Here is a 27,493-nt window from a genome sequence, read left to right as displayed (position 1 = left end):
AACTGTGAATTTCACAGTTCAAAAATATACCAAGTAAATATGCTTAAATCAAACTCTAAGTTCTCAAGCATCATTCTTCTTACTTTGCCTGTTTGTAAATTTTGATTATTTATGGACAGAAATATTTTTGTTGGTCCATGCGTGTACGGTGAAATCAATGTTTACCGACATTTTCCAGTAAAAATCTAATCCTTCCAAGCCTACATATTAGGGATACAAATTTTAAAGTCACTAAACATCTGCTTGTAACTGTTACTGACCTGATCAGACTCAGTCCGACAGTGTTCATCTCTCTGTGTTACTCTGACTTCCTAATTTCATTTTTTAAAAATAGTTGTGTCAGCTATTTGCATCCTCCAAATATATATCTATTTTAAATAACACAGCGTTTCAGTGGGTAGCATCCTGCCATCAAATCCATATCAGACAATCATACACATGGGCATAAAGCAAAAATCCCAAACGTGCTGTGCAGCATTACCCTACACAGATCCTTGAAGCACTGAAGCTATTAGAATCTATTCATTCTGAGCTGGCAAGAGCGAAACAGGGGCGTCAGAGAAACAAGTAGAGACGGCGTTGATGCTCTTTTCATATACATGGTAAAGTATGTGAGAGTGGCCACAGTCCATAGTAGAGTGGGTGGGGAATTTTCCATTAGAATGATTGCCTGACAGAAAAATTCACTTTCTGCAAAGTCAAAATTTTTTCACGGGAGAATTGCCATTTTGGTGGAAAATTCAGATTTGTCCATTGGAAAATGGTTCCCAGCTCTGCAGTTCCCCCATCTCTTGGTGGCCTGCCAGAAAGGCTGCTGAGTGGTCAGGACTTCCAGGGCCACCTGGCAAGGTGCCAGGCTGCTGGAGCTATCAGGCTCCCTGGCGCCTCTGTGGCAGCCTCAGCGACCCTGAGACGTATGTTTCATTTTGGAAACATTGCAATATTCCTGCTTTTGGGAATGTTTGGGGGTTTCCAAAACAAAAGATTGCAGGACTTCAATTCTGTGAAAAATATTGAGGTTTTGGCTTCTCATCCTGACTCAGGATGAAAATCTTTCCAAAAACTCAGTATTTAGTCCTTTCTTTCCCAGCCAACTCTACTCCACTGTCTGTCCACTCCGTGTTTGTATCCTGCCATCATCACCACAGCAAGCAGAACACCTTGCAAACGGTGCAACACGCACACGATCCCTGTTTCTCTTTGCCCATTCCCCAAAGGGAGGAGATGTTTTGTTTTGAGTGGTCATTGGGGGAAAGGTAGGATGAAACAATAATAGGTTTTACATTTCTTTCTGAAAGGCTCCTCTTTTTTCTAGGGCCCTTGGGGGAAAGTTTCATCTTTTATCTTGCTCTGGATGGAAGGGGGAAACAGGTGCACCCTGACTCTGAGAGCTTGCAGTCTGAATTCAGACATAACACACAAATCAAGGGAATAAATGCACAAAAGGTAAGGCGAGGTGAAGTAAGGAGGGGATGGGGGAAGAGCTAGGACAAAGTTTGCGAAAATATGGTAGTGCAGCCATGTGGAAAAACTCTGCACTAGCCCCTTTCCCCCAACAGAACAACTAACTTCAGAGACTGAACTACTTTAGCCAATTTCTTTCTTTGTGTCTTTAACTTGATGTTCTAACTCCCTTACTCCTGGCTTGAATTTTCCAGTGATTTAGGGGTACGGATAAGTCAGGGAAGAGGAAGAGTGTTAAGGGGTGGGGATGGATTGTAATACAAGGGTGACACAAAAAACGCTGGTACTAGACTCTTTCTTTCCCGAGCTCAGACCCAGTCCCAGATCTGAATGAGAAAAGGTTAATTAAGAACATTGTCACATGGCAGGGATTAATACCAGCTAAGTCCAGTGGCTGTTACATCTGAAAAGGAAGTTTGTTAAGGTGGCAGTGATTTGAGTGCATATTACCTAGTGAGAAAGTTAGAGATTACAAGACTATCCTCCAAACATTAGCTACCCAGGAAGGGCAGAGTCCAGGTTGTACGTCTCAAACAGGGCACCAGACTGCCTTAACCATATCCCCATAGAGACACCAACCAAGCATGGGCCTGATTTGCCACTGCCAGCCACTTAGAGAAGACATTCATGCCAGTGCAAACTGAATATCAAACAGGGAGATCTTCAAAGGTATTTAGGCACATAACTCCCATTGGTTTCAGTGGATATTAGGCCCTGGGGCTGTCTCTAACTCTGGGCCTGCAGCACCTTCCATGCTGGGACCCTGACTGCAGCTGGGGCTTCCAGCTGTCACCCTAATCCTGATCAGGACAATAATTACAAAGAACCCAGGAGTCCTGGCTTCCGGCTCTGTGCTGCAGGCAGGGCTCGGTGAGTTTTGGACTGGTTCCTAGCAGGGATCTACGCCCTGCCGCCACTGCATGGTGCATTACTCCGAAAAAAGCCGTAGTGAGGTTGGCAGCTCGGCCCGGGGCCAGTGTGGCCAGCTGGCCTCAGCCATAACAACACCGCACCCCGTGCAAAGCGCCTGGCCGCAATCCGCCTGCTGTGGGCAGCAACATAAAACTACAAGTCCCAGAGGCCTTTGCTGCGGCCCTTTGGCCCCTTCCTCGGCTCTGACGCAGGCAGGCTGGTCAGAGGGGTCAGCGATGCCCACCCCAACGCAGGAACCGCACCCGCGGCGGTCGGGGTTCGGGTCCCCGAGCGGGGTGGAGATCAGTCCCCCCGCTCAGTGAGCAGGGGCTGCTGGGACTTGTAGTTCGGGGCAGGGCCAGCCGCGGGCCATGGAAGGGTGGCTGGTCAGCGGCTCCAGGCTGGGGGAGATCGGTGAGTGAGTCCTGCTCCCTGTGTGTGTGGGGGGGTGATTTTTGGGGGGTGGGGCGGGAGGAAGGGCTCTGCTCCCAGTGGAGGGGAAAGGGGTGATTTGGGGGAAGGGGGCTTGTTTCCCAGGAGAATGGGGGGAGCAATGGGTGGGGGGAGCGCCTGTTTCCAGTAGGGGTGGTCCCTGCTAGCCAGGAGTGGGGGGCCTGCTTCTGGGGAGGAAGGGGGGAGTGATTTGGGGAGGCCCTGCTCCCTGGGGAAGGAGGGAGAGGAGCCATTGGGGGCCAGGGGCCCTGCTCCCTAGAGAGGGCCGAGGTGCCGAGGGAGGAATGTGTAGAGCCCTACGTAGATGTGGGGGTAGGGGAGAGAGCTCCTGCCCCCATGACACGACCTCCTGCAGGGCAGGGCTATTTGGAGCAGAATAAAGGACATCGTGCGCCCGGATGCTGCTGCATATCCCACACTGCAGATGGCATGCACCTGCTCTGGGATGCGGTGGTGGGGGTCGTAGGACAGGTGCAGCAATCTGCAGGGACTCGGGTGTGTAGGCAGGTTGGTTGCTGCCGGAGCTAGATGCTTAGAGCACCTTGCACTGCACCATTCGGAGTGTCAACGCTGCCGTGTAGTATAGTGCACGTAAGGCTACAGTGTGCAGGATTGGTTTCCCAGGAGCTGAACAGTCTGATCTGTGCCACAAGAAGAATCGCCTTTAAACACAGGCAGCTTGCTTTTCTTCTTTGCCTCCTGAATGGCTCAGCCCCCCTCTTTTTCACCTCCAGTCCTGCTGCTAACATGGGAGGGCTGCTCATTAGCAAAAATCTTCTGGGCCAGATTCCCCTCTCACTCACAGTGATGCAAATCAGGATTAATGCCATTAAACACAAAATATCTTTGCTCCAAGTGGGGGTGAGGAAATGAAGGTCCCAAAAGACTACAGCGTATAAGTGTGCCATGAAAAGACTAACCCTTAATAACAGAAAAGAAGAACCAAGGATTGGGGCAAGAATGCACACAAGGTGCAAATGCATCATATTGCTGCTTTTTGCTGCAATGTTCATGACTCTGCAGCTTTGTATTTAGCAGAGGCACTTCAATCCAGAAGCAGCTACAGCTGGACACTTTTACAGGGGGCTCCAGCCTTTTCCGTGACGTGGGCATCTTCATGGGCAACATGCAGACCAGACAACATCTGTGCGGCACAACCTCACGTGTACAGGCTGTGTAAGGTCAGGCTGTGCGGTGGGTGCCGTTTTGTGGCCTGCAGAGGTGCCGTGCAACTGCATTTGCGGCCCATGTCCCTGAAAAGGTTGGAGCAGCCTGATAAACACTCATTAGAACCTCCTGCGAGGCAGGCTTGCCACTTACCTCACCTTAAATCTCTTCCACCTGCCTGTCCACCCCTAGCACCATGGAGCGGTTGCTTCTCAGGGGCTGTGTGGAAGGGCATTCCTGCATGGGGCCAATAGAATGGCCTGTCTGTTGTTCTTCTTGGTGCCCTGGTAATGGCCTTTATGCACACAGCTCCATGCAGGTTATTTCTGCCCTTTGCAGCAGTAATCTGTGGAGGGGCCATATGTGACGATGCTTGGAAATGAGCAAGACTTGCATGAAAACACAGCAGCAGCTGATGGAAGACAAAATTCAAATGAATGCCACTGGCTTGTTTTGCAAGGATTTGGGGGGTGTCGTCCCTGTTTGCATGGAGGCAGAACGCGTCCTGTTAAAAGGCATCACATCTAGATTGAAAGAGCCCAGGTCTGTCCTGCGTTCATCACTAACTCTGTAAGCAAAATATACTTACACAGAGACAGTGCTGCCTTTGTTTCATACAGCCACCGTTTAAATAACAGTAATACTGTGTAGACAGAGAGCACATTCACACAAGGATTGCAACATATTTGACAAATAGTAATGAAATCCCGTGCAATGAAACCCCCCAGTATTCCAGCTTTTATACACGGGGTCCCCGTAGCACACAAAAGTGAAAGTGATTTACCCAGGGCTGCACACTAAGTCATTAGCAGAGGTGGGACTAGAACCCCAAACTCTTAGTTTCCTATTCAAGCCCTAGCTTATGCTCATGCCTCTCCCAGTAAAGTGAGCTGTCTCTGGCCCACAGCCTAGCATTCACATTCTCTCCTTTCTTCCCTAGGCTTCTGGGCTGATAGGACACCTGTTCATGAAGCGGCCAGGAGGGGAGAGATCCTGCAGCTGCAGCAGCTGATAGCGAATGGTGCCTGCGTAAACCTGGTCACCTACGACTCTATCACCCCCTTGCATGAGGCGAGCCTGCGAGGTCAGACGCAGTGTGTGAAACTCTTGCTTGCGGCCGGGGCCCAGGTTTGTATAAATTCGAGTGTCCCCTCCCCCCAGCCTCTTGCTCTTGATTACCTTTCTAATGGGGAAGTGGATATTGCTACAAATCCAATTAAATAAGTGACATTATGTCCGCTGAAGGGGAAGAATTTTAGCTGTGCTGTCCTTGCTATGGGCCAAGCCTTTGCTGAAATCGGTGGAACGTGAAACACTTATAGAGTCACAGGAGAGTCTTGTCCTTCAGGGTCAGTTCGCTTCAGCCATGCTATCCAAAGCGATCACTGAGCAGCTTAGGGAGCATCAGGGAAAGCAACTGGAGTAGATTCTCTGGCAGGTTTTGTATTTTATTGCTACGTTCCCTTTAATGCTTCCCTTAGCTCTGTTCTGGGAACAAAAGACCTGGTTAACCTTAGAGTGACGGGACTATACTCAGGCTAGGTTGGTGACAATATCCACGGGCTGCTTCCTGCCTTCTGCGGGGTTCGGGAGTGTGTGTTAAAGACCTAGGTAAGAGAGCACTGGCATACAGCTGCCCCTGAGTCAATACTATCTGCCTTCTAGGTGGATGCCAGGAACATAGATGGCAGCACTCCGCTCTGTGACGCTTGTGCTTCAGGCAGTATTGAATGTGTGAAAGTGCTCCTGTCCCATGGAGCGAAGGTGAATCCTCCGCTCTACACAGCGTCCCCTCTCCATGAAGCCTGCATGAATGGTGAGCCCTCGAGATCCTATGGGTATATTCATCGTGCACTCACGCCCATGGCAGCTGCAAAGGGCCTGAAATAACCGTAAGATTCTGTTGTTCATCAGACTGTAACAGCTGGAAAGTATCTCCTGTCATCTCTTTTTGTTAAGATTAGTTGTGTGGTGTTAAGGCCCATTGTGTCAGCAGAGATCCCGCTGAAGTCAGAATGAAAAACTCTGCAGGACTGGGCAAATACAGAAATTGTAGGTGTAAGGCAGTTGGACACTATGTGATGGACACAATAGAAAATCCTGGTTAGGTAGGACAACAACTTCCATTATTTGTTAATGTAGCCCAGGAGTCCCTATGTTGGGCCCACCCCATGGCCTCTCCGTTTCTGACACTCCCATCAAAATCAGATGTGAGTCAAGGGAAGGTTGATCTTCTGGTGAAGGTACTGGACTGGAACTCAAGACCAGCGACCGCTTCCCAGAGCTGGCATAGACTCCCCATGTGACCTTGGCCATGTCTCTTATTTCCTCTGTGCCTCACTTCCCTCCTCTGTACATTGGGTGTGACAACCCTTCCTTCACCCATCCTTTGCCTGTCTTATTAGATTATCTGATGTTAGAGGCAGGGGTTGTCTCCCACTGTGAGGTCAGTGGGAGCTGTCAGGTGCTTAGCACTTTTGAAAGCCTGGCAGGTGCTTAAATAGATAATGTTAGGCTCCTAATTTTTGAAATCCTTGGCATGAGCACTCTTATGAAGGTTCAACCTGGTCACATGACTCATTCCATCCCCCTTGGAGCATATTCTGCCAAAGTTTAGTCCAGTCTAGCTTCAAAGGACTCAAGCAACGGGGCTTCCACCTCCTGCTATGTACTGCTCAATGGACTATGGACTTCCGCTTCCACTGCCCGTCAGCCCAGGTAGTACAAGCTGGTGCAGACCCTGGGCACATACTTGGGTCACAATCCAGCTCTGGTGCCTACACTAGGGTGTCTTCAGTGCTGTTGTACTGTGCTAGCTGGATTCAAGGTAGCTTCTGCAACATACACTGACTCTTAGGCCAAGCTGATACAAAGCACGAGAAAGTTCCCCTCAAAGCCAGGATGTTTCTCACTGCTCAGTTCTCTTTTCAAAGGGAGTCCGGAGTGCGTGCGGCTCCTGATCGACGTCGGGGCGAACCTGGAGGCCCACGATTGCCACTTCGGAACCCCTCTGCACGTAGCCTGTGCCCGGGAGCATCTAGATTGTGTGAAGTTACTGCTCAATGCTGGTACGGCACCCAGAGGTGTTGGTTTCAGGGTACGCTGTACCTAGCGGCGGTGTTTGTGCAATGCTCACCTCTTGTATCTGTTCTTGGGCTCAGAAGAGAAGCTTTTAGAAGTTTATTGGGACAGAGGGAGGGATAGTTCAGTGGTTTACACATTGGCCTGCTAAACCCAGGGTTGTGAGCTCAATCCTTGAGGGGGCCACTTAGGGATTTGGGGCAAAAATCAGTACTTAGTCCTGCTATTGAAAGCAAGGGGCCAGACTTAATGACTTTCCAAGGTCCCTTCCAGTTCTAGGAGATAGGTGTATCTCCAATTATTATTTATTTATTAATTCACAGAGCCATTGAAATGGACATGATTATGGATATTTCTGTCCTCAGAGTGTCTGCCAGAAAAGAATAAATATATACACAAGGGCTTTTCTTCTGGGCAAAGCAATGCACCTAGTTAGCCATTTTCGGAAGGCTTGCAGCATAGGCAAATTAATATCCGTGTCCTAAGCTCTCCTGTTTAGTTCAGTGGCAGTTAGCTGTTCCTATTTTGTTTATAACCAAACCGTTACAGCCTCCTAGAATAATGTTTCAACGCACTCTTAATAATAATGTTGGATCAATATTGGTAGATTTTTCTTTTTTGGTAAGGTTGGAGATAGAGGAGAGCTGGAAAGAGAAACATTGGGGTTTGACATTAGGTCCCTTGTGTGATTTGACTGTAGTTACACCAGAGATGGATTCAGCCAGGGGATATTCAAGTAACATTGTATGCTCCAAATTTCACATCCAGGTTCCCCGGCCGTAGGAACCCAGAGCTAGTTCTGAACCAAATCACCAGAGCCAAACACCTCCGAACTTTGTTGATATTGGGATATGGATTCGGACTTTGTGTCTTGGGTCCATCCTTGTCAGGAAGTCATGTCTGTTCAATGGAAAGGGTAATAGGAAGAGGTGGGGGAGTGAGGACATCCTCTGGTTTGAGTTTATCTAGTCACACTTTCTTAGCAGAAATGAGAACGAACAAGATTTGGTAAATGCTTGATGGATACTGAAGGGCATCTTGATCTCAAAATCCCAGCATAACGAGATGTTTCTGTTAAAACGAGCAGCACTTAAATAGCTAACAATGTTGACATCAGTTTCAGAGTGAACAACCCATTGAGAAGAACTGGGCAGTTACTAACTTGTTTCAGACTGTGTAGATTCAATAAAGCAGCACTGCATAGGTTACATTCAGAAGCTTATTTTCATAGCTATATCAGCTAAAAATTTCTCCGTAAGGAAAACATAGACCTGCAAAAATACATGACGTGCTAGCTCTGACTACTGGCTCAAGCCCATTCTATGCTTAAAACATAGGTCAAAATAGCTGCAGTGCCCAGGGGCGTGAAAAATCCATGTCCCTGAGTCCCTTAGCTATCTGACCTAACCCCCAGCGTAGACCCAGCGAGGTTGACAGACCTACCATCACTTGGGGAGATGGAATTCCTATAGCGATGGAAAAATCCCTTCTGTCGTCATAGGGGTGTGTCTACACTGCAGGGTTATGCCAATGTAGCTTCAGCGCTACAGTGTCTACAGTGTAGACAGTCCCTCGGTCTTTCAGCTGATTGGTGGAATTTCATTTAGAGGCTTCCCAGCAACTGAGTGGTAATTTTCTTAGGTAAGAGATGACTTAACCTTAGTAAAGGCGGCTATATGGGGCCCTCATAAACTCATTTTGTTTATGCTCCCAGGGGCAAATGTGAATGCAGCTAAACTTCACGAGACAGCCCTTCACCATGCAGCCAAGGTGAAAAATACGGATCTGGTAGAGATGCTGGTTGAATTTGGAGGAAACATTTATGCCCGGGACAACCGAGGGAAGAAACCATCCGACTATACGTGTAGGAGCAGCCAGACTGCTAAGTGCTTGGAGTACTATGAAAGTAAGTGGGGTTTGGTCCCATCTCCCACAGCCATGCTAGAACTCATTTCCTTTTCAGCAGTCTGGGTCATCATCATGGTCCTTTCCGGTCTGAAAATCTGTGCATCTTGTGGCTGCCATTTTCTCCCCATCTTATAATCTGCTTGTTCCTCCTGGAACTGGAAGAGGTTCAGAAAAGGGCAACAAAAATGATTGGGGTTACGGAACAGTTTCCATATGAGGAGAGATTAATAAGACTGGGACTTTTCAGCTTGGAAAAGAGACGACTAAGGGGGGATATGACTGAGGTCTATAAAATCATGACTGGTGTGGAGAAAGTAAATAAGGAAATGTTATTTACTCCTTCTCATAACCCAAGAATTAGGGGTCATCAAATGAAATTAATAGGCAGGAGGCTTAAAACAAGCAAAAGAAGTATTTCTTCACACAGCGCACAGTCAACCTGTGGAACTCTTTGCCAGAGGATGTTGTGAAGACCAAGACTATAACAGGGTTAAAAAAAGACCCAGATAAGTTCATGGAGGATAGGCCCATCAATGGCTATTAGTCAGGATGCGCAGGGATGGTGCCCCTTGCCTCTGTGTGTCAGAAGCTGGGAATAGGCGAAAGGGAATGGATCACTTGATGATCACCTGTTCTGGTCATTCTCTCTGGGGCACCTGGCACTGGCCACTGTCAGAGGACAGGATACTGAACTAGATGGACCTTTGCTCTGACCCAGTATGACCATTCTTATGTTGTCGTTTTTTTTGCTCTCCTGTGTAGCAGTCTTTCCGCTAGTTGGGAGACAAGGTGGGTGAGGTGATCTCTTTTATTGGACCAACTTCTGTTGGTGGAAGGGAGAAGCTTTTGAGCTTTGCTTAGCTCTTCCTCTGGCCTGTGAACCCAATGATTCCTTTGATGCGCAGCTCACACTGAGCGGGGCAGCTCACACCTCTTCATTGCTGTGGCCGTCACGTGTCGATCCCGTGACCCCTCTGGACCAGGAGTCGGGTGACCCATCTCAAACACTGAGTCTCTGCATGGGAACCCAGTGCTGTCCCACATCGAGCTTCCCAGGAGAATCGGTTAAAGAGTGTAAGAGTGTGCATCACAAAGGGCGGAAGAAGAGGAAGCATGTGTGTTTGTTTCAATCTGAAATGCACCTAGATTGGGGCCTGGGAGGCACTTCCTCTAACATAAAAAAGCAGAAGAGACCTAAATGGAAACATTGTGATTTATTTAAAATCCAGCATCTGATTTTTTGTTTGAATTCTCTCTCCAAGTGCAACTCTCCCATGCCCACCTTTAAAGGGAACAGATTAGCCTTTCTCTCATTGATATTATTCTGTCTCTCGCTTGTGAGAAGAGGGAATCGGCATTTTGCCCATCCCTAACCTTCCCACAAGATTACAAAGAAGTGCATGGCCTGCTAGGGAGAGAGCACCTCAAGGTTCTTTCCTTGGAATCCAGTCTCAAAGAACAGGTAAAGGTTTCTCCCACTTCTCCCAGCTGAACTGTGCCTCTGAGAGCCAGCCCCATGCACTGGTGTCATGCAGTCAACAAAGAGAAGAGCCACTGGTCTAGTACCCGCATGCTGAATGATCCTGGAAGGGTGCATTAGGGAATGATGTTGCATTGTTTGTGGGTGCAGTGAGCAGGAACTGCTGGCTGGGAGTGTGGGCGTGGTGGTGAGTGAGATTTGAAATTGCCGTTACCACCGCTTTTCCTTGCCATGCAATGCCCGCCTGGACTCCTGTGAACTTTGCGGATCCTGTTGTGGCCCGGCATAAGCGGAAACAGCCTCGTGACTTTGATGGTTGCTGTGCCGGCTGACCCCTGGACTAAGTTTGGCCTCCATCCATAGGCGACAACTTTTACTTTTCCCTGCGGGTGCTGTGCCTTGAGGCCCCGCCTTCACTCCGCCCCCTCTCCCAGGCCCCGCCCTCACTCCGCCCCCTCACCCAAGGCTCCACCCTCACTCCACCTCTTCCCACCCCCTTCCCCACAGCTCCCTCCCACCCGCTGCTCACTGGTCTCCACTGTCCCCCAAACTCCACCCTGAGCTGCCCCTATCAGCTGAACGGCAGCACTACCGAACAGCTGTGGCTGGTGGGTGCTGAGCACCTGCTATTTTCTTTTCCATGGGTGCTCAGCCCCAGAGAACCCACAGAATCGGCACCTATGCCTCTGTCAGTTTGCGAAGAGTTCTGCGCTTGGCAGAATTAAGAGCCTTCTGCCAAGCTGGCACAGTGATGCTGATGATCTTTTCTTTTTTTTGTTGTTTCAGAAACGCCCCTGAGCTTGTCGCAGCTCTGCAGAGTTAGCCTGCGGAAAGCCACCGGCCAGCAAGGGCTGGCGAAAATTGCCAAGTTAAATATTCCTCTGCCATTAATGAAATACCTCTCATACAACTGACCGAAAGAAGGTGACATTGCAGGACGATCTCAGACCCCACAAGATGAAGTATCTTGTCTCTTTCTTTCTCTCTCCCTCCCTCCCCCCCGCCATAAGAAGTCCCTTTAATTTAATTGATGTAAATACCATTTCTGCGGCAGCGCATCCCCACCCCATCCCATCATGTGACTGAGAGTTTTGACAAAGACAATAATTTAGATCTTGTGTAGATCCAGGCATGTAGCTAGTAATTAGGGCTGTCAAGCGATTAATTACAAACATTAATTGCAATTAATCACAATTTTTTAAATCACGCTGCTAAACAGTAATAGAATACTATTTATTTAAATATTTTTGGATGCTTTCTACCTTTTCAAATATATTGATTTCAATTACAACACGGAATACAAAGTGTACAGTGCTCACCTAATATTTATTTTTCATTACAAATATTTGCACTGTAAAAACAAAAGAAATAGTATTTTTCAATTCATCTCATACAGGTATTATAGTGCAATCTCTTTATCATGGAAGTCGAACTTATAAATGTGGAATTATATACAAAAAAATCTGCATTAAAAAATAAAACGTCAAACTTTAGAGCCTACAAATCCACTCAGTCCAACTTCAGCCAATCGCTCAGACAAACAAATTTGGTTACAGTTTGCAAGATATAATGCTGCCCTCTTCTTATTTACAATATCACCTGAAAGTGAGAACAGGTGTTCGCATGGCACTGTTAGAGCTGGCGTTGCAAGATATTTATGTGCCAGATACGCTAAAGATTCATTTGTCCCTTCATGCTTCAACCACCATTCCAGTCCATGCTGATGACGGATTCTGCTCGATAACAATCCAAAGCAGAGCGAGCCGACCCATGTTCATTTTCGTCATCTGAGTCAAATGCCACCAGCAGAAGGTTGATTTTCTTTTTTGGTGGTTTGGGTTTTATAGGTTCTGCATTGGAGTGTTGCTCTTTTAAGACTTCTGAAAGCATTCTCCGCGCCTCATCCCACTCAGATTTTGGACTGTACTTCAGATTCTTAAACCTTAGGTCAAGTGCTATAGCTATTTTTAGAAATCTCACATTGGTACCTTCTTTGCGTTTTGTCAAATCTACTGGGAAAGTGTTCTTAAAACGAACATGTGGTGGGTCATCATCCGAGACTGCTGTAACATGAAATATATGGCAGATTGCAGGTAAAACAGGGCAGGAGATATACAATTCTCCACCAAGGAGTTCAGTCACAAATTTAATTAATGCATTATTTTTTTTAACAAGTGTCATCAGCATGGAAGCTTGTCCTCTGGAATGGTGGCTGAAGCATGAAGGGGCATACGAATGTTTAGCATATCTAGCACGTAAATACCTTGCAATGCCGGCTACAAAAGTGCCACGCAAATGCCTGTTCTCACTTTCTGGTGACACTGTAAATAAGAAGAGGGAAGTCTTATCTCCCGTAAATGTAAACAAACTTGTTTCTCTTAGCAATTGGCTGAACAAGAAGTAGGACTGAGTGGACTTGTTAGGCTCTAAAGTTTTACATTGTTTTGTTTTTGAGAGCAGTTATGTAACCAAAAAAATTCTACACTTGTAAATTACACTTTCATGATAGTACTTGTATGAGGTGAATTGAAAAATACAATTTCTTTTTTATATGCAAATATTTGTAATAAAAAATAAATATAAAGTGAGCCCCGTACATTTTGTATTCTGTGTTGTAATAGAAATCAATGTATTTGAAAATGTAGAAAAACATCAAAAATATTTAATAAATTTCAACTGGTATTCTATTGTTTAACAGTGCGATTAATCACGATTAATTTTTTAAATTGCGATTCGTTTTTTTGGAGTTAATCGTGTGAGTTAACTGTGGTTAATGGACAGCCCTATGAGTAATCTTTTTACACTAGAGATCCTGCCAGACCGCTACCCCCATTGGTGTCTACCCTACAATGCCTTGTGTTCCTGAAGGGGTAATGGCTAATCACAAAAGTAGAAAGGGATAATTATCTGAGTGCCCTAATTAGACACAAATTACTCTTTTAGGCCAGGGGCTGTCAGCAGGATCCCCAGGTCATGCAATTCAACCTCTGCAGGCCTCATCCAAAGCCCATCAAAATCCCTGAGTGTCTTTCCAGTGACTTCACTGGATCAGCCCTCATGATTTTGGAGGTGCGGCCTACTGAGAGAACAACCAATCTCAGCATGCGGTGCTCCATCTTGATCTGAGCAATCAGTCTGGTGGCAGCTGCAGCCATCTCAATTTGATGTAAAAGCAGTTGCAGCCCACTGATTCTGGCAGGTGCTGACCAGTGCAGCAGCGTGCTGGGCAATATTTGGGCACCCCGTCTACAGGCCAGATTTTATCCTCCGAGGAGCACTTTGCACGACCAGTGTACAGTGTGATAACAAATCCATTCGTGCACCAGTGACCAGAGGCGCCGACTTTGAGAGGTCCTGGGGGTGCTTGACTCCTGCCCCCACTCCAACCCTTCCCCCAAGTTGCCAACCTCACCCTGCCTCTTCCCAACCTGTTCCCCCCTTCTCCACCTCTGCTCCCCCCAATGCCTCCTGCATGCCGCCAAACAGCTGATCACCAGCGGGCAGGAGGTGCAGGGGGAGGAGTTGATCAGTGTGGGCAGGAGCTGCTGAGGGGAAAGGAGGAGGAGCTGGCTGCCAGTGGGTGATGAACACCCACTATTTTTTTCCCGTGGGTGCTCCAGCCCCGGAGCACCCATGGAGTTGGCGCCTATGCAGAGACACGGATGCACCGATGCGCTCTGAATGGGTTTTCAGATTTTTTCACTCTAAGGTTGCCTCTTGTTTCAGCTGCTCCTTTAGATGCTTGCAGTGGCACAGCCACGGGGTCTGGTCCCCTGCCATAGAGCTGCATATTGTCAATGTTGAATTCCTCTGTCCTTGAAAAACTGTCACAGTGTCCTTTTGATATTGAGTCCTTCTGGGTGAGGTCAGATTAGAAGCAGAGCAAAAGTCTTAGTCTCTCTTAAACATGTGAGATTTCATTGTCCTGAAGGCACTTTAGTGGGTACTGGGGCTCTGGTCTCCTTGACGCGTAAGTGGTAAGTCTTAGCACATTGAGATGAGACTAAAACCCGTCCTCTTAATGGTACTGGGCTTGTGGAACCCTCTAAGGGTGTCTAACATGGCCTAAACCTAGATCAGTGGTTCTCAAACACCGTCACATGGTGGACTGCCACTTAAAATCATATAGCTTCCCCCCCCGCCGCAGGCCATCGACTTTTATCTTATACTTTCTCTGTTGCAACCGTCGTGCTATGCTACATGGGGGGAAATAGCATTAGGGCAGTGTTAAGGGGATGAGATGAAAATATTTTCAATTTAAAGGTGACCTGCAAATGATTTTTTTAAGCTTTGGGTTCATGCCCCCACTTATTTTTTTCTGCTGCATGGTATATAGAGAGAGCCTGAAGGGGTTTTCTGGTATATAAAATTCTGCTTGGATTTTTACATTGGAAATATCAAGTTTGCCAAGTTTTGCTGGAGAAACTTTGGGAGGTCTTAGAGATGTGTATTGTGGGCTCTTTTGCCTTCACTGGAGGGACGAGGGTGTTGAATCTTTAACAAAAGCCTCCTGTATCCAAAATGTGAATTAGTCATTGGAGTTTGACTGTGTTATAACTTTAATCCCAGATCTGGACCTTAGCGTCCAAAATATGGGGGTTAGCATGAATACCTCCAAGCTTAGTTACCAGCTTGGACCTGGTACTTGCTGCCACCACCCAAAAAATTAGAGTGTTTTGGGGCACTCTGGTCCCCCTGAAAACCCTTCCCTGGGGACCCCAAGACCCAAATCCCTTGAGTCTCACAACAAAGGGAAATAATCCTTTTTCCCTCCCCCCCCCCTTCCAGGTGCTCCTGGAGAGATACACAGACACAAGCTCTGTGAATCCAAACAGAGTGACTCCCCCTCTCCGTTTCCAGTCCTGGAAACAAAAAGGACTTTCCTATTCCCCAGAGGGAATGCAAAATCAGGCTAGCAAATCCAACGCACACAGATTTCCCCTGATTTCTTCCTCCCACCAATTCCCTGGTGAGTACAGACTCAATTTCCCTGAAGTAAAGAAAAACTCCAACAGGTCTTAAAAGAAAGCTTTATAAAAAAAAGAAAGAAAAATACATACAAATGTTCTCTCTGTATTAAGGTGACACAACACAGGGTCGATTGCTTAAAAGAATATTGAATAAACAGCCTTATTCAAAAAGAATACAAATCAAAGCACTCCAGCACTTATATTCATGCAAATACCAAAGAAAAGAAACCATATAACTTACTATCTGATCTCTTTGTCCTTACACTTAGAAACAGAAGATTAGAAAACAGAAACTACTTCTCCAAAGCTCAGAGACAGCAGGCAGCCAGAAAACAAAGACTTCGGACACAAAATTCCCTCTACCCAAAGTTGAAAAAATCCGGTTTTCTGATTGGTCCTCTGGTCAGGTGCTTCAGGTGAAAGAGACATTAACCCTTAGCTATCTGTTTATGACAGACTGGTGTCCAGAACACTAAATGAAAACCAAACTGTTTTCATCTGTCTGGCTCAAAATCCCTCCGCATCTCGGCAACTCAATTTTCACTCTCTTGTCCCATTTCACTAGTCTTCCAGTCACCAGAGCGTCTTCCAGCTCTGACAGGATCAGAATTTCCAATATAAAAAAATCAAGCCGAAACAAACAAATCCCTTTCATGTCATCTTTATTTTCCCCTTTGCAGGTCGCCTCCAGTGTGGGTGCCACTGCTTGGTTATGTCTCTCTTCTATTTTATCTGCCCTGTTCATTTCCTCTCCCTGCCCTTCTGGGAACTTGTCCTCGGCCTCTCTCATCCCATTTGATCATGGTTGAGTGTCCGCCAAAAAAGGACCCAATAAAGACTTATCAATAGACCTAAGCTCCTTTGCAGAAACCCAGCTAGGCACAGGACTCCAAAGGAGATCTGGCAGGGATACCCAGGCATGCACAAAAAACGCTTCTGAGGGGAAGGCTGGACCTGCTTGCTCCAGCCATGCATGCTGCACCACTGTGATGCAAAGCAGCTCCCTGAACTGCCTGGAAGTGCTTTGAGAACCAGTAAACTGGGAGACAATGTGTAGTTGTTGACCTGTTTGTAATGGTGCTGAGTCAGGCACTCTTGGAGATGGGCTCAGGGTGATAACCATTGATGACCTAGCTGTTTGAAATAGCATTGACCTGAGGAGGAAGGGGCTTGTACTCAGGAATCGCTAGATGAGATTTTCTGGCCTGGGTTATGCAGAGGTCAGGCTAGAGATGATCATAACAATGGTTCCTTCTGGCCTTGGAATCTATGAATCTACCTCCAGTTAGCAAGTGACAGTAGGGCAAACTAATTGAACCAATCCCAGGTAAACAAGAAGCTGCAGAAGATGTCTGTCTATTCCCCCAGCTCAAGATGGCCCCAAAAGAAGGGGAAGTGAGGTGGACTCAGAACTCCATCGTCAGTAACAGTCCGGTCCCTTCGCTAACTATCTGCTAGCGAGAGTGTCCTTATCAGCTGCCCAAGCAATGACAGCACCAGGCATAAAGAACAAAACAGAGACTGCCTGACAGGTGTCTGAGCTGGTCATCCTGACCTTGGGAGCTCTTGCTCATTGCCTGATACCCGGCCTGGCTGGCTGCATGTCATGGCAGCCTGCAATAATAGTACCTAGCTCTTTATATAGGGCTTTTCAGCTGTAGATCTCAAAGTGCTTCAGCGTTATCCCATTTTTACAGATGGGAGAACTGAGGCACAGAGGGCTGAAGGGACTTGCCCGAAATCACCCAGCAGCCTAGTGGCAGAGCCAGGCACAAAACCCAAATCTTCTGCCATTTCAACAATGAGTGAAGTGACTCCTGATCTGTAAAGAGCTTTGGGGCAGAAGATGCAAGCTAAATGTCCACTATTAAGTCTTCTCCAAGTCTTCTTGGCTGGGTCTGTTTAGGTTTCACCCGTAGCTTTAAAAACAACAAGGAGTCCGGTGGCACCTTAAAAACCAATGGATTTATTTTGGCATAAGTTTTCATGGATAAAACACCTCACTTCAGATCTGAAGAAGTGGGTTTTTTACCCACGAAAGCTTATGCCCAAATAAATCTCTTAGTCTTTGAGGTGCCACCGGACTCCTTGTTGTTTTTGTGGATACAGACTAACATGGCTACCCCCTGATGCTTGACCCATAGCTTTGTTTTCATGCAGGGTTTGATCATTTAACTTCCTTTGCTTTTGTTCATGATTAGGAATGTGCAATCAAAGCGCACCTCCACTGCAAATAAAATCAACTCCCCCTAAACCAGCTCTTGCTCTCTACGTCCCTTTCAACCCGTGCCAGGGAAGGAAGAGATGAATCTGCAAATGCGGCTCAGCTTTCCACTCCTCCTCCCCACTTCCGTGCCCCACTCCCTGCTCCACCCCACATTGCCTTGCAGAGCCGCCTTTACAGGGAGAGGCCTGAAGAAAACCCCTCCAATCCAAACACTGCTTGTGCTTAGGGAAAGTCCAGCTCCAGATGTGGCTCAGCTCTGTCTCTCTGTTACAGTTAGTACCTCTCGAAAATCCTCCCGATTGTGTTGCTGGCTGCTGCTAGCAGAGTGTGTTAGCATTGGCTTGCAGTGAAGGCATTTGATCACAGCAGCTTCACTCTAACTATGTCAAGTTGGTCCAATGAAAACAAGGTGTTGCCTGGATTTTGTGCCTGTAAAAACCTTGCAGGACTGAGGAATTAACTGTTTGTAGCACAGTGCTGTTATTTTTCCAGTCTTGGGGCTTACATGGAAGGAGACTCGACCCCTGAATCTTATTGCTAGTTGTATTAAGACATTGAAAGCTTGGGTGGGAGAGGAGGTGTCAAATGCAAACAAGAATAATTGACACCTTAGAATTCAGGTTGCTGTGTAGAAGCAGCCTCAACCAGCAAGTCCCCTTGCAGGCTTTGGGTGGTCATTGGATCCTAAAATCTGCCCTTGTCTAGCAGTGTAAGACAAAGATGGAGGAACCTTTCTGAGGGAGGGGGGGTTGCTTGTGGGAGCATGATGTGGGATGGTGTGTGTGTGAGGGAACTGAGGGAAGAGACTCATGACCAGGGAAGTGTGGTTTGCATGTTCCTTCTCTATTGATAAGAATCAAGGCATGTGTGGGGTGCTTCTCGGCCTTCTGGCTAAGAGAGGTGAAAACATTATCTTCTATTGAACCAACTTCTGTGGGTGAGAGAGAGACGCATTCGAGCTATACACAGCTCTTCTTCAGGTCTCTGCTGTAGTAAATAGGACCGCCCCTTAAATAAACCAAGGATGTATTTCTGCCCTGAAGGGACACCGCAGTGCTAGCCACTGCAGGACCGGGTGGCTGCTGGAGGACAGGGAGAATGTGATTGGAGTGTACTTTGCTCTTAGAGACACAGGAAGCACGAGGGATTGGCCTGTTGCACCAAACCAAGCAAATCGCCGTGCTGCAGAGGAGTATGGTTCCCTGCTGGAACACAGCGAGGTGGGAGGTGTGTATTGACAGAGACAAGCCAGGGCCCAATCAAAGCTGGGTGAAATTGATGGGAATGTTGCTGGTGCTTGCAGCGAGCTTTGGAAAAGCACATGACACGTACAGCGGGGGGGAACCCAGTGAAGAATGGAACCTTCCCCTCTCGCGGGCTGCCCCGGTAGCCCTCAGCATCTCAAAGTCTCTTCCCTCGGTTTCCCCCACCCACCATCCCCCATCATGCTTCCACGAGCAACCGCCCCTCCCTCAGAAAGGTTCCCCCATCATTGTCTTGCACTGCTAGACAAGGGCAGATTTTAGGATCCAATGACCACCCAAAGCCTGCAAGGGGACTTGCTGGTTGAGGCTGCTTGTACACATTTACCTGAATTCTAAGGTATCAATTATTCTTGTTTGCATTTGACACCTCCTCTTCCACCTGAGCTTTCAATGTCTTAATACAACTAGCAATGAGATTCAGAGGTCGAGTCTCCTTCCTTTCAGGTGGGAGGGATAGCTCAGGGTTATGAGCTCAATCCTTGAGGGGGTCACTTAGGGATCTGGGGCAAAATCAGTACTTGGTCCTGCTAGTGAAGGCAGGAGGCTGGACTCAATGACCGTGCAGGGTCCCTTCCAGCTCTATGAGATAGGTGTATATCTCCAGTAAAAGAAAAAAAGCATGAATGGATTCAGTTCTTGCAACCCACCCCCCAGAAGTGTTCTCTCCATTTTAGCTGGGGAGTTGAAGCACAATGAGATTAAGGCTCCTCAAAGGCAATTACAGCTCCTCCCTCAGTGTCAATGGGAGCCAGGTGCCTGGGTACCTTTGAGGCACAGGGCCCATGTGACTTGCCCAAGGTCACAGAGTGGCTGAGGCAGGAATCAAACCCAAGCCCCAGTCTAGTGACCTACCCACTAGGCTGCCCTTCCTGCCTCCCAGCCCTCTAGGATGCTGAGCCTCTCAGGGTTTCGGTTTTCTGGGGATCAGGGGTGCTCGTCATGTTGCAGAATTGAGCTTGCAGCCTCTTATGTGAGGCTTTCGCTATAGCCTGAATTGTCTTGAAACAGAGTGGGACACCTCCCCCATCCCCACCCCTATCGGTGGAGTTTGTGTCTCTGCCAACAGGCTGGGATGTAGGCTCAACTCTCCCATCGGGATTTGTGGCAAATGCTCCCAGGGGAATCACATGACCTGTCCTGTCTGTCAGGTGCCTCTTCAATGGCTGGTTCTGGAGCTTACACCCAACCTCCCCATCAGACCAGGCTCCAATAACGAGTCTGCCCCACACCCAGAGCTACTGGGCGAAGATGATTCCCAGCCAGTGCCAGGTTTGGATCAGACGTGTGCTGAGGCATGACCAGACATGTGCATGCCCTTATGTTCTTAACCCTCTGCGGGAACCAAGGCAGCATAATGCTCCCACTACAACACCGCCTTTCCTCTGGCAGAGATTGCTCGGCTCTGCAGCGCTGCTTTCTTTCCCCGGCCTCTCCTTTCCCCCCGTCGCCTTTCACCTCGCCCCCGGCCCCTCCAGATGGTCTGAAAGCTCCTATGCTGTACAGGGCAGGAACGCTGCCAAGACTCCCCTTGCTGCCCCTCCTCCCGCCAGCCTGTCCAAAAGATTCCCACTCCCCTTCCCAAATTTCCTGTGCCCCTGGTCTGGGCCTCATGTAGGCCCCTGCCAGGCACAGAAGCAATGAGTGTTTGCTGGGTCTGTGGCAGCACCTCCTTGGTGGGATTTGGGACAGGGGGGTTTTAATTCCAGCCCAGCAGTTTGCCGATGGCCATGGTCTCTCTGGCAGTGGGTTTCTGTGTAACCCCCAGCCTGGGTTCAGTAAATCGTGTGTGGCAAGTCTCAGGCTCTGCGATATTATTTTGTTGCCTTGGTCAATGGGGAATCTCCCGTCGCTCACTGCCCCATGTCACCGAGTGATAATCAGACAGAATCAGCCCACATTAAGCAAAGCTGGTTCTCCAGACCAACTCAGCAGCCATTTCCAAAGCCTCGGCTAATTGGTTCCAGGGCTTCGTCTGTCCTGTGGATTGTCCCCTTGGCTCAAGGAGCTTTTATTTTTCCGGCGCTCACCGTTAACTCAATCCAGCTGGCAAAGCTTTTCTTTCTGAGTGTATCCTGACATTTGCTGCTTTATCCCATAAGCCAGTCTTCCAGTAAAAGAGATGTAGCTGAACCCTGACTGGGCTGGGTTATACGTCTGATATGAGCTGCCGGGACCTGCTTTATAGCGGTGATGCATGCTCCTGAAATGTCCTGGCTGTTCACAGGAGAGCAGTTTGTGCAGTATTCCATAGCAGTCTTCCAACTTGTCCAAAGTTTCCCTTCTGTTTGGGGAGCTCATTAATAGCATGATGTACATAGAGTGGCCATTGCGTCTGAAACATGTTGCTACAACTCTGGCACTGTATCCTGTAGGAGAGGAAATCTTCACCTTTGCCACTGGCTTGCTGGGTGAGCGAGGGCTGGTTATTTCACTGCGCCGTGCCTCAGTTTCCCCAGCTGAGGAAGGATGTTATGATGCCTTGTTACTGCAGTGGCACTGATTTACTTTGTAAAGTGCTTTGAGATCTATGGAGAAAAGCACTGTCTAAGAGCTAGGTATTATCATGCAAAGTCACGAAAGCTGGAGAATGGAGACTGATGGTATCTAGCCAAGATGAGGGTGAGGCGCTTGGGCAGTGATGAGCTGCCAAAATATTATCAACAGGTTCCCTTCTCCTCCTCCCACGAAGGGGTCGTGGCCACACCCCCGGGACTCCTGCCCCATCCAACCCCCACGTTCTTTGATGCCCCCTGGGGACCCCTGCCCCATCCACCCCCCTTCCCTGACCCCTGACTACCCCCTGCTGCCCCATCCAACCCCTCCTCTCATTCCTGATTGCCCCTTGGGACCCCTGCCCCATCAACCACCCCTTCTCCCTGTCCCCTGACCGCCCCTGGAATCCCTGCCCCTGACTGCCCTCTGCCACCCCATCCAACCCCTGCTTCTTCCTGACTGCCCACCTAGGACCCTTGCCCCCATTCAATCCCCCTGTTTCCTGCCCTCTGACCACCCCCCCATCCCTCCCCCACATGACCCCTCTAACTCCCCTGCCCTCTTCCAACACCCCCTCCCTGCTCCCTGCACTCTTGCCACGCTGCCTGGAGCTGCTCGGCCAGGACCATCACCAGCCCTGGCGCCACGGGGGCCAGGCCGGAGCTGCGGGGTCAAAGCTGGGGGCGCTCGGCGGGGGCCGGGACAGAACAGGGCTAGGGGTGCTTGGCCAGGACCAGGAGCCGGGCTGGAGGGAGCCACGGGGCCGGAGCCAGGGGCACTCAGCTGGGTCCAGGACTGGGCTGGGGCTGGGGGTGCTCGGCTGGGGGGTGCCAGGCTGGAGGGAGCCGCTGTCCGGGACCAGGAGCTGTGCTAGGGGGAGCTGCTGAGCCAGCCTCACCTCCCCAGCCCCCCGTGCCCCAGCTTACCTGCCTGCCTGCAGCTTGTTCAGGCTTCCCGCGAACATCTGATTTGCGGGAAGCAGGGGACGGGGAGGAGAAGGGGGTGGAGAATTCAGGAGAGGAGGGGGAAGTGAGCTTGGGCTGGAGCTTTTGTTACATAAAACCCTTATAGAACTGGTTGTCCTGGAACAACCGGTTCTAAAAGGCCTGCTAAATTTACCAACCGGTTCCTGCGAACCAGCTCAAGCTCACCACTGCACCTGTGTGTACCAGGCCTTTCCCTCGGTGGGTTAAAATCAGTAACACTTCCATGGATGCTTTTAACTGTTTGTGTTTTGCGCCTGATTTGTTTCAATCAAATAAATAAAAAAGAAGAAAAAGGGCCACCTGGACAAACTTTGCTAGCTCCAGGCTGAGCAATCTCTGCTGAAGGAAACCTTTCACGTTTTCCAGCTATGTATGTAATAAAACATCCTCTGATGTCAGTGCCGAAGAAGAAAGTGTGATGTGTTTTTCAGTAGAAAAGCAAGAAGTGAATTCATGATCCGCACGCTCAGGCAATGCGTGCGTGGAGATACTTACGTTCGTCTGGGCAAGCTGCCGGAGGAAACTATATAGCAAAGCTAGTCCCAGCTGGCTAGACATGTCGCTTTAAATGTACCTTGCTGTGATAGAGCGGGATCTAAACTAAACTTCTGGATCCAAACACTCCCAAGAACTTTGGGGAAGTTTGGACTCAGTTCTCTAGGAGCAACCTCTGCTCCCAGTGAGTAGGGCTTCCTGCACGTGAGTCCCGTTGAGGTCGATGCATGAGAGTCAGTTTTTCTCAGTATGAGGCGGGATGGTTGAATAGGATCCTGAGGTTAGACCTTGTTGTATTAAATAAACATCTGGAAAGATGGTTTTTAAGAGCTGCTGCCAGGCCTTCTAGACATCAGAGTGGAAAAAACGTGTGGTTCTCCAAGGCCCCGGTGTCCCGTTTCCGAGGCCCTGGCGGGTGCTTTATTATAGGAACAAAGAGACAGTCTGCAGCCTATGGTGTGAGGTTATGATGGGGGAGAGCTGGAACGGTTCCTGGACTGCTCTCCTAAGTGCTGCCGCATTGTACAGCTGCCTGCCCGCTTAGTGCCAAGCCCACTCCTCTGGCAACACTGAGACAGACCCAGCCACGGCTACTGAAACACTAGATCGGAGGGGCTTGGGCTCGGCCGTTTTAACTCTTAGCAGAAAAGCCTGTGTGTGCGTGTGTGCACGTGTATGTGTGTACATGCATGTGTGTAGCACGTGTGTGTGCATGTATATGCATGTGTGCATGAGTGTGCATGTGTATGTATGTGTGCATATGTGTGTATGTAAGTGTGTGCATGGGTATGAGTGTGCATGCACGTGTGTGCGCATGTATATGAGTGTGTGCATGGGTGTGTGTATATGAGTGAGAATGCATGTGCATGTGAGTGTGTGCATGGGTGTGTGTGTGCATGAGTGAATGTGTATGTGTGTACATGTGTGTGCATGCATATGCATGTGCGTCTGTGAGTGTCTGCATGCACAGGCGTGTGTGTTGAGGGATCAGGAGGAAAATTCAGCCTGGGCTGGCTGGTCCCTTTCGCCAGCCATCTGCAGCTCTTTCTCCTCTCTCTCTCCCCTCAGGACCCTCGTCTCCTAGTTCCTAAGGCATCCTCCCCTTACGGGCAGGCTCTGGCCCCTACTCTACAATCCTGCCCCCACTTACTCCTGGCCCACACCCTTCCGGAACAGCCTCCCTTCCACCCCCATTTCCCCCCCTTATGGAGCTATGGAGCTCCCCCATTGCACCACAGAGGCAGGTGAGGCTGCTGCTGCCTCGCTCTAGGGAGCACCAGGCCCTAGAGGGGCTCTGCCCCGTTCAGTTGAGCATTGCGCTGCCTGTACGGTGGACGAGCCAGTGGCTGCTTGGGAGCTGCATGTAAACCGCCAGCAGCTCTGCCCAAATCCCTGCCCGACATGCAGCTTTTGTGCCTGTTCCCTCCAAATCACAGCTGCCAGGGTACCACCCCAGAGCTGGCTGCATTTGACTCGTGGGTGAGTGAGCTCTGTGTACAGTCTGAGGAGCACTTGGGGATCCTCTTGGCCAAAAACCCCTCTCTAAATTGATCATCACGTTTGCTAAAAGAGGGGCATCCTGGCTTCTATATCTTGCTCCCATCAAGAGCCATTTCTTTGCACACATTGTCTGCTTTTCACGGAAATTTTCGATTTTTTCATCCAAAAATACGAATGCCTGAAAAATGAAGTATATCAATTTGGTTAGTCTGCCATGGTGCCTTATGGGAGCTCTTATTTGGATTCCTCATGTCCCCAATCTCCTTTATGGGCCAGGCACCCCAGCTGGACTACATCTCCCATGATGCACCGTGGCAGAGGACTCTAGTGATGCAACTGCCTCCCCTCAACAAGTGGGCAAACTGAGGTGCATCATCGGAAAAGCAGTCCAGCCAACCACCTTAGTTTTAAGGAAAAGCTTTATACATTTGTGAGTGGGATTGTATGACAGCCTTGCCTATGGTGGTTAAAGAATGTAAGAATGGCCATAGTGGGTCAGACCAAAGGTCCATCTAGCCCAGTATCCTGTATTCCAACAGTGGCCAGCGCCAGGTGCCCCAGAGGGAATGAACAGAACAGGTAATCATCAAGTGATGTCCACTGTCACCCATTCCCAGCTTCTGGCAAACAGAGGCGAGGGACACCATCCCTGCCCATCCTGGTTACTAGCCATTGATGGACCTATCCTCCATGAATTTATCTAGTTCTTTTTTTGAACACTGTTATAGTCTTGGTCTTCACAACATCCTCTGGCAATGAGTTCCACAGGTTGACTGTGTGTGTTGTGTGAAAAAAATACTTCCTTTTGTTTGTTTTAAACCTGCTGCCTATTAATTTCATTGGATGACTTCTAGTTCTTGTGTTATGGTTCAGGGCTCAGCAGCCATGGGGTGGCTTCTGATTCGGAATCATAGTAATGTCAGGCTGGAAGGGTCCTTGAGATGTCATCAAGTACAGCCCCCTGCACTGCAGCAGAGCCAAATAAACCTAGCCACCCCTGACAGGTGCTTGTCCAGCCTGTTATTAAAATCCCCCAATGATGGAGATTCCACAACCTTCCTTGGAAACTTGTTCCAGAGCATAACTACCTTATAGTTAGGAAATTTTTCCTAATATCTAACCTAAATTGCCCTTGCTGCAGATTAAGCCCATTACAGCTTGCCCTTATGTCTTATGTTTCTAAAATTTCATGCTTCAGGGCTTCAGCTAGACACTTGTAGAGGTCAGGAAGAGAACTTTCCCCTCACAATGTGGTCTGGCTTTTGTGAAGAGAACATTTTCTCCTCATAGTGTATTCAGGCTTTTATTGTTCTTCTGAACCAACAGAAATGGCCATGGCTGGAGAGGAGACACTGGACACGGTGGGCCGGTGCTCTGAGTAGTACCAAGCATTCTCTTTCTCAGATGTCTGGCTGATGGATCCTGCTCATGTGCTCCTGGTCAAACCGATCATCGTATTCAGGGTCAGGAAGGAATTATCCCCTGAGTCAGATTGGCTGGGACCTTGCGGGGTGTGGGGGAGTCACCTTCCTCTGCAATATGGGCTGCGGGTCACTTATGTATCTCATTTAATCAACTCCCCGCCATTGCAGGGCCCTCTGGCATTGGTGCACCTTGATGCTGCCTATTCTCTGCCTGTGGCACAGAATAGCTGTGTCCTTTGAGGCAGGGGCAGAAGAATTGCAGGGGTGGGGCAGCGGTCCATATTGATACCCAAACACCCCAACACCAGGCTGAGATACAGAGCCTGTATGCCTCTGGAGACCCAGCTTTCTACTCATGACATATTCTGCACCAAACAGCGCATTCCTCAGACCTGCACCCCCGGTCATTGCTGCCACACTGAGGGTGACGGACTGTATGGATGAAGCCATGATCAGTGCAGCCTTGTGAACTTGTGGAGGGCGGGGTGTGGCGGGCCTGAAAGAGCAACCTTTGCTGCTTCTGGTTTATTAAAAAACATGTGAGACAGCAAAGAAGTAGCTGTTTCCTCTTCTTGTCTCTGCATGGGGCTCAGGGGGCGTCAGGGCAGCGGGAGCTGGAGGTGTCAGGGATAGGAAGGGGAGGGGTGGATGCTCTGTATGAGGAGTAGGGGGAGATCGGGGTGTCAGGGATAGGAGACAGAGGGGGTGGGTGCTTTGCTTGGGGAGTGAGGGAATTGGGTGTCAGGGATGTGGGGGGCAGGGGTAGGTGCACTGCCTGGGGAACCTGGGGTACTACAGACACTTGGCTGAGGCAGACAGGGGCAGCTGGCTCCAGGCTGGGAACGGGAGTCTCGGTGGTTCATGTCTCTGTCGCTGAGGGTAGCTGCTCCTGGCCCCAGCCTGATCCCCCGCTCCTGGCCCCATCGTGATCTTCCCACCCCAGTTCCTGCCTGCTCCTGGGTCAAGAGTGGCCATTCTAGCCCCAGCATGTCCTGTTGTCACCCAAGAACAAAGCATTGGGGTGAAAACATGGATCAGTTCCTACACTACTTCCCTTATGGGGAGGCCAAGCCCCATCCCCTGTCCTGGTCCTGCGACCGCTGCTCTGTCAGGCTTGTCAGAGCTCTGCATTAGTCCCATTTCAAACAGTCCTACATTAAGGTGAACGAGGACCTGTCAGTGTGCACCGGCATGGTCCATGCGGGCCAGTGAGCATGTGACACATCCTGCATGTTAGAAATGACACTCTCTAGTGTGGCCTAATGCACAGTGAAGACGAACCCTAATTCTGGTTGTTGGAGTGTGCGAGCAGGTGCTGCATAGTGGTGGTGGCCTGTGAAATACAGAAGGTCAGATTAGCTGATCTAATGGTCCCTTCTGGCCTGTGCCCAGCCTGAGCAGGAAAATGAGCCCATGAGGTGTCTGCTCTACAGCTCCCATGTGGTACCACCGCAGCATTTCGGAATCAAAATATTTCAGGGTTTGAATTTTTGGGGGAGGATGAAAAGTCAAAAATTTCTATTGAAAAAAATGATGGCCCATATTCCAACTAACTTCAACCTCCAGAAGCCCTGAGGAGGCCAAATGCAGCTGCCCCCAAATTTTTAACAAAAGAAACATAAGCGCAGCATTCATGTCCCTCACAGATTTTTTTTCTCCCTGCCGAAT

General features: G+C 49.0%; 1 protein-coding gene across 4 annotated transcripts; it reads left to right on the top strand.

The window, feature by feature from the left end:
• The first annotated feature begins 2,493 nt into the window (after positions 1-2,493).
• Positions 2,494-26,343, top strand: ASB13 (ankyrin repeat and SOCS box containing 13). Of its 4 annotated transcripts, none has more exons than XM_030577300.1 (7): positions 2,494-2,790; positions 4,937-5,124; positions 5,662-5,812; positions 6,930-7,064; positions 8,792-8,983; positions 11,252-11,389; positions 25,728-26,343. In XM_030577300.1, the coding sequence occupies exons 1-6, from the start codon at positions 2,748-2,750 to the stop codon at positions 11,377-11,379; spliced, it is 837 nt and encodes a 278-aa protein (XP_030433160.1). In that variant the 5' UTR covers positions 2,494-2,747; the 3' UTR covers positions 11,380-11,389; positions 25,728-26,343. The 4 variants fall into 4 exon arrangements, with proteins under 4 accessions (XP_030433160.1, XP_030433248.1, XP_030433342.1 ...); XM_030577388.1 differs by lacking the exon at positions 25,728-26,343 and adding an exon at positions 20,076-20,724; XM_030577482.1 differs by lacking the exon at positions 25,728-26,343 and adding an exon at positions 16,116-16,487.
• Positions 26,344-27,493: the final 1,150 nt, after the last annotated feature.

This window comes from Gopherus evgoodei, chromosome 1 (genome assembly GCF_007399415.2).
Source record: "Gopherus evgoodei ecotype Sinaloan lineage chromosome 1, rGopEvg1_v1.p, whole genome shotgun sequence".
Taxonomy (NCBI): Eukaryota; Metazoa; Chordata; order Testudines; family Testudinidae; genus Gopherus; species Gopherus evgoodei.
This window is presented reverse-complemented; position numbering and strand designations above follow the sequence as displayed.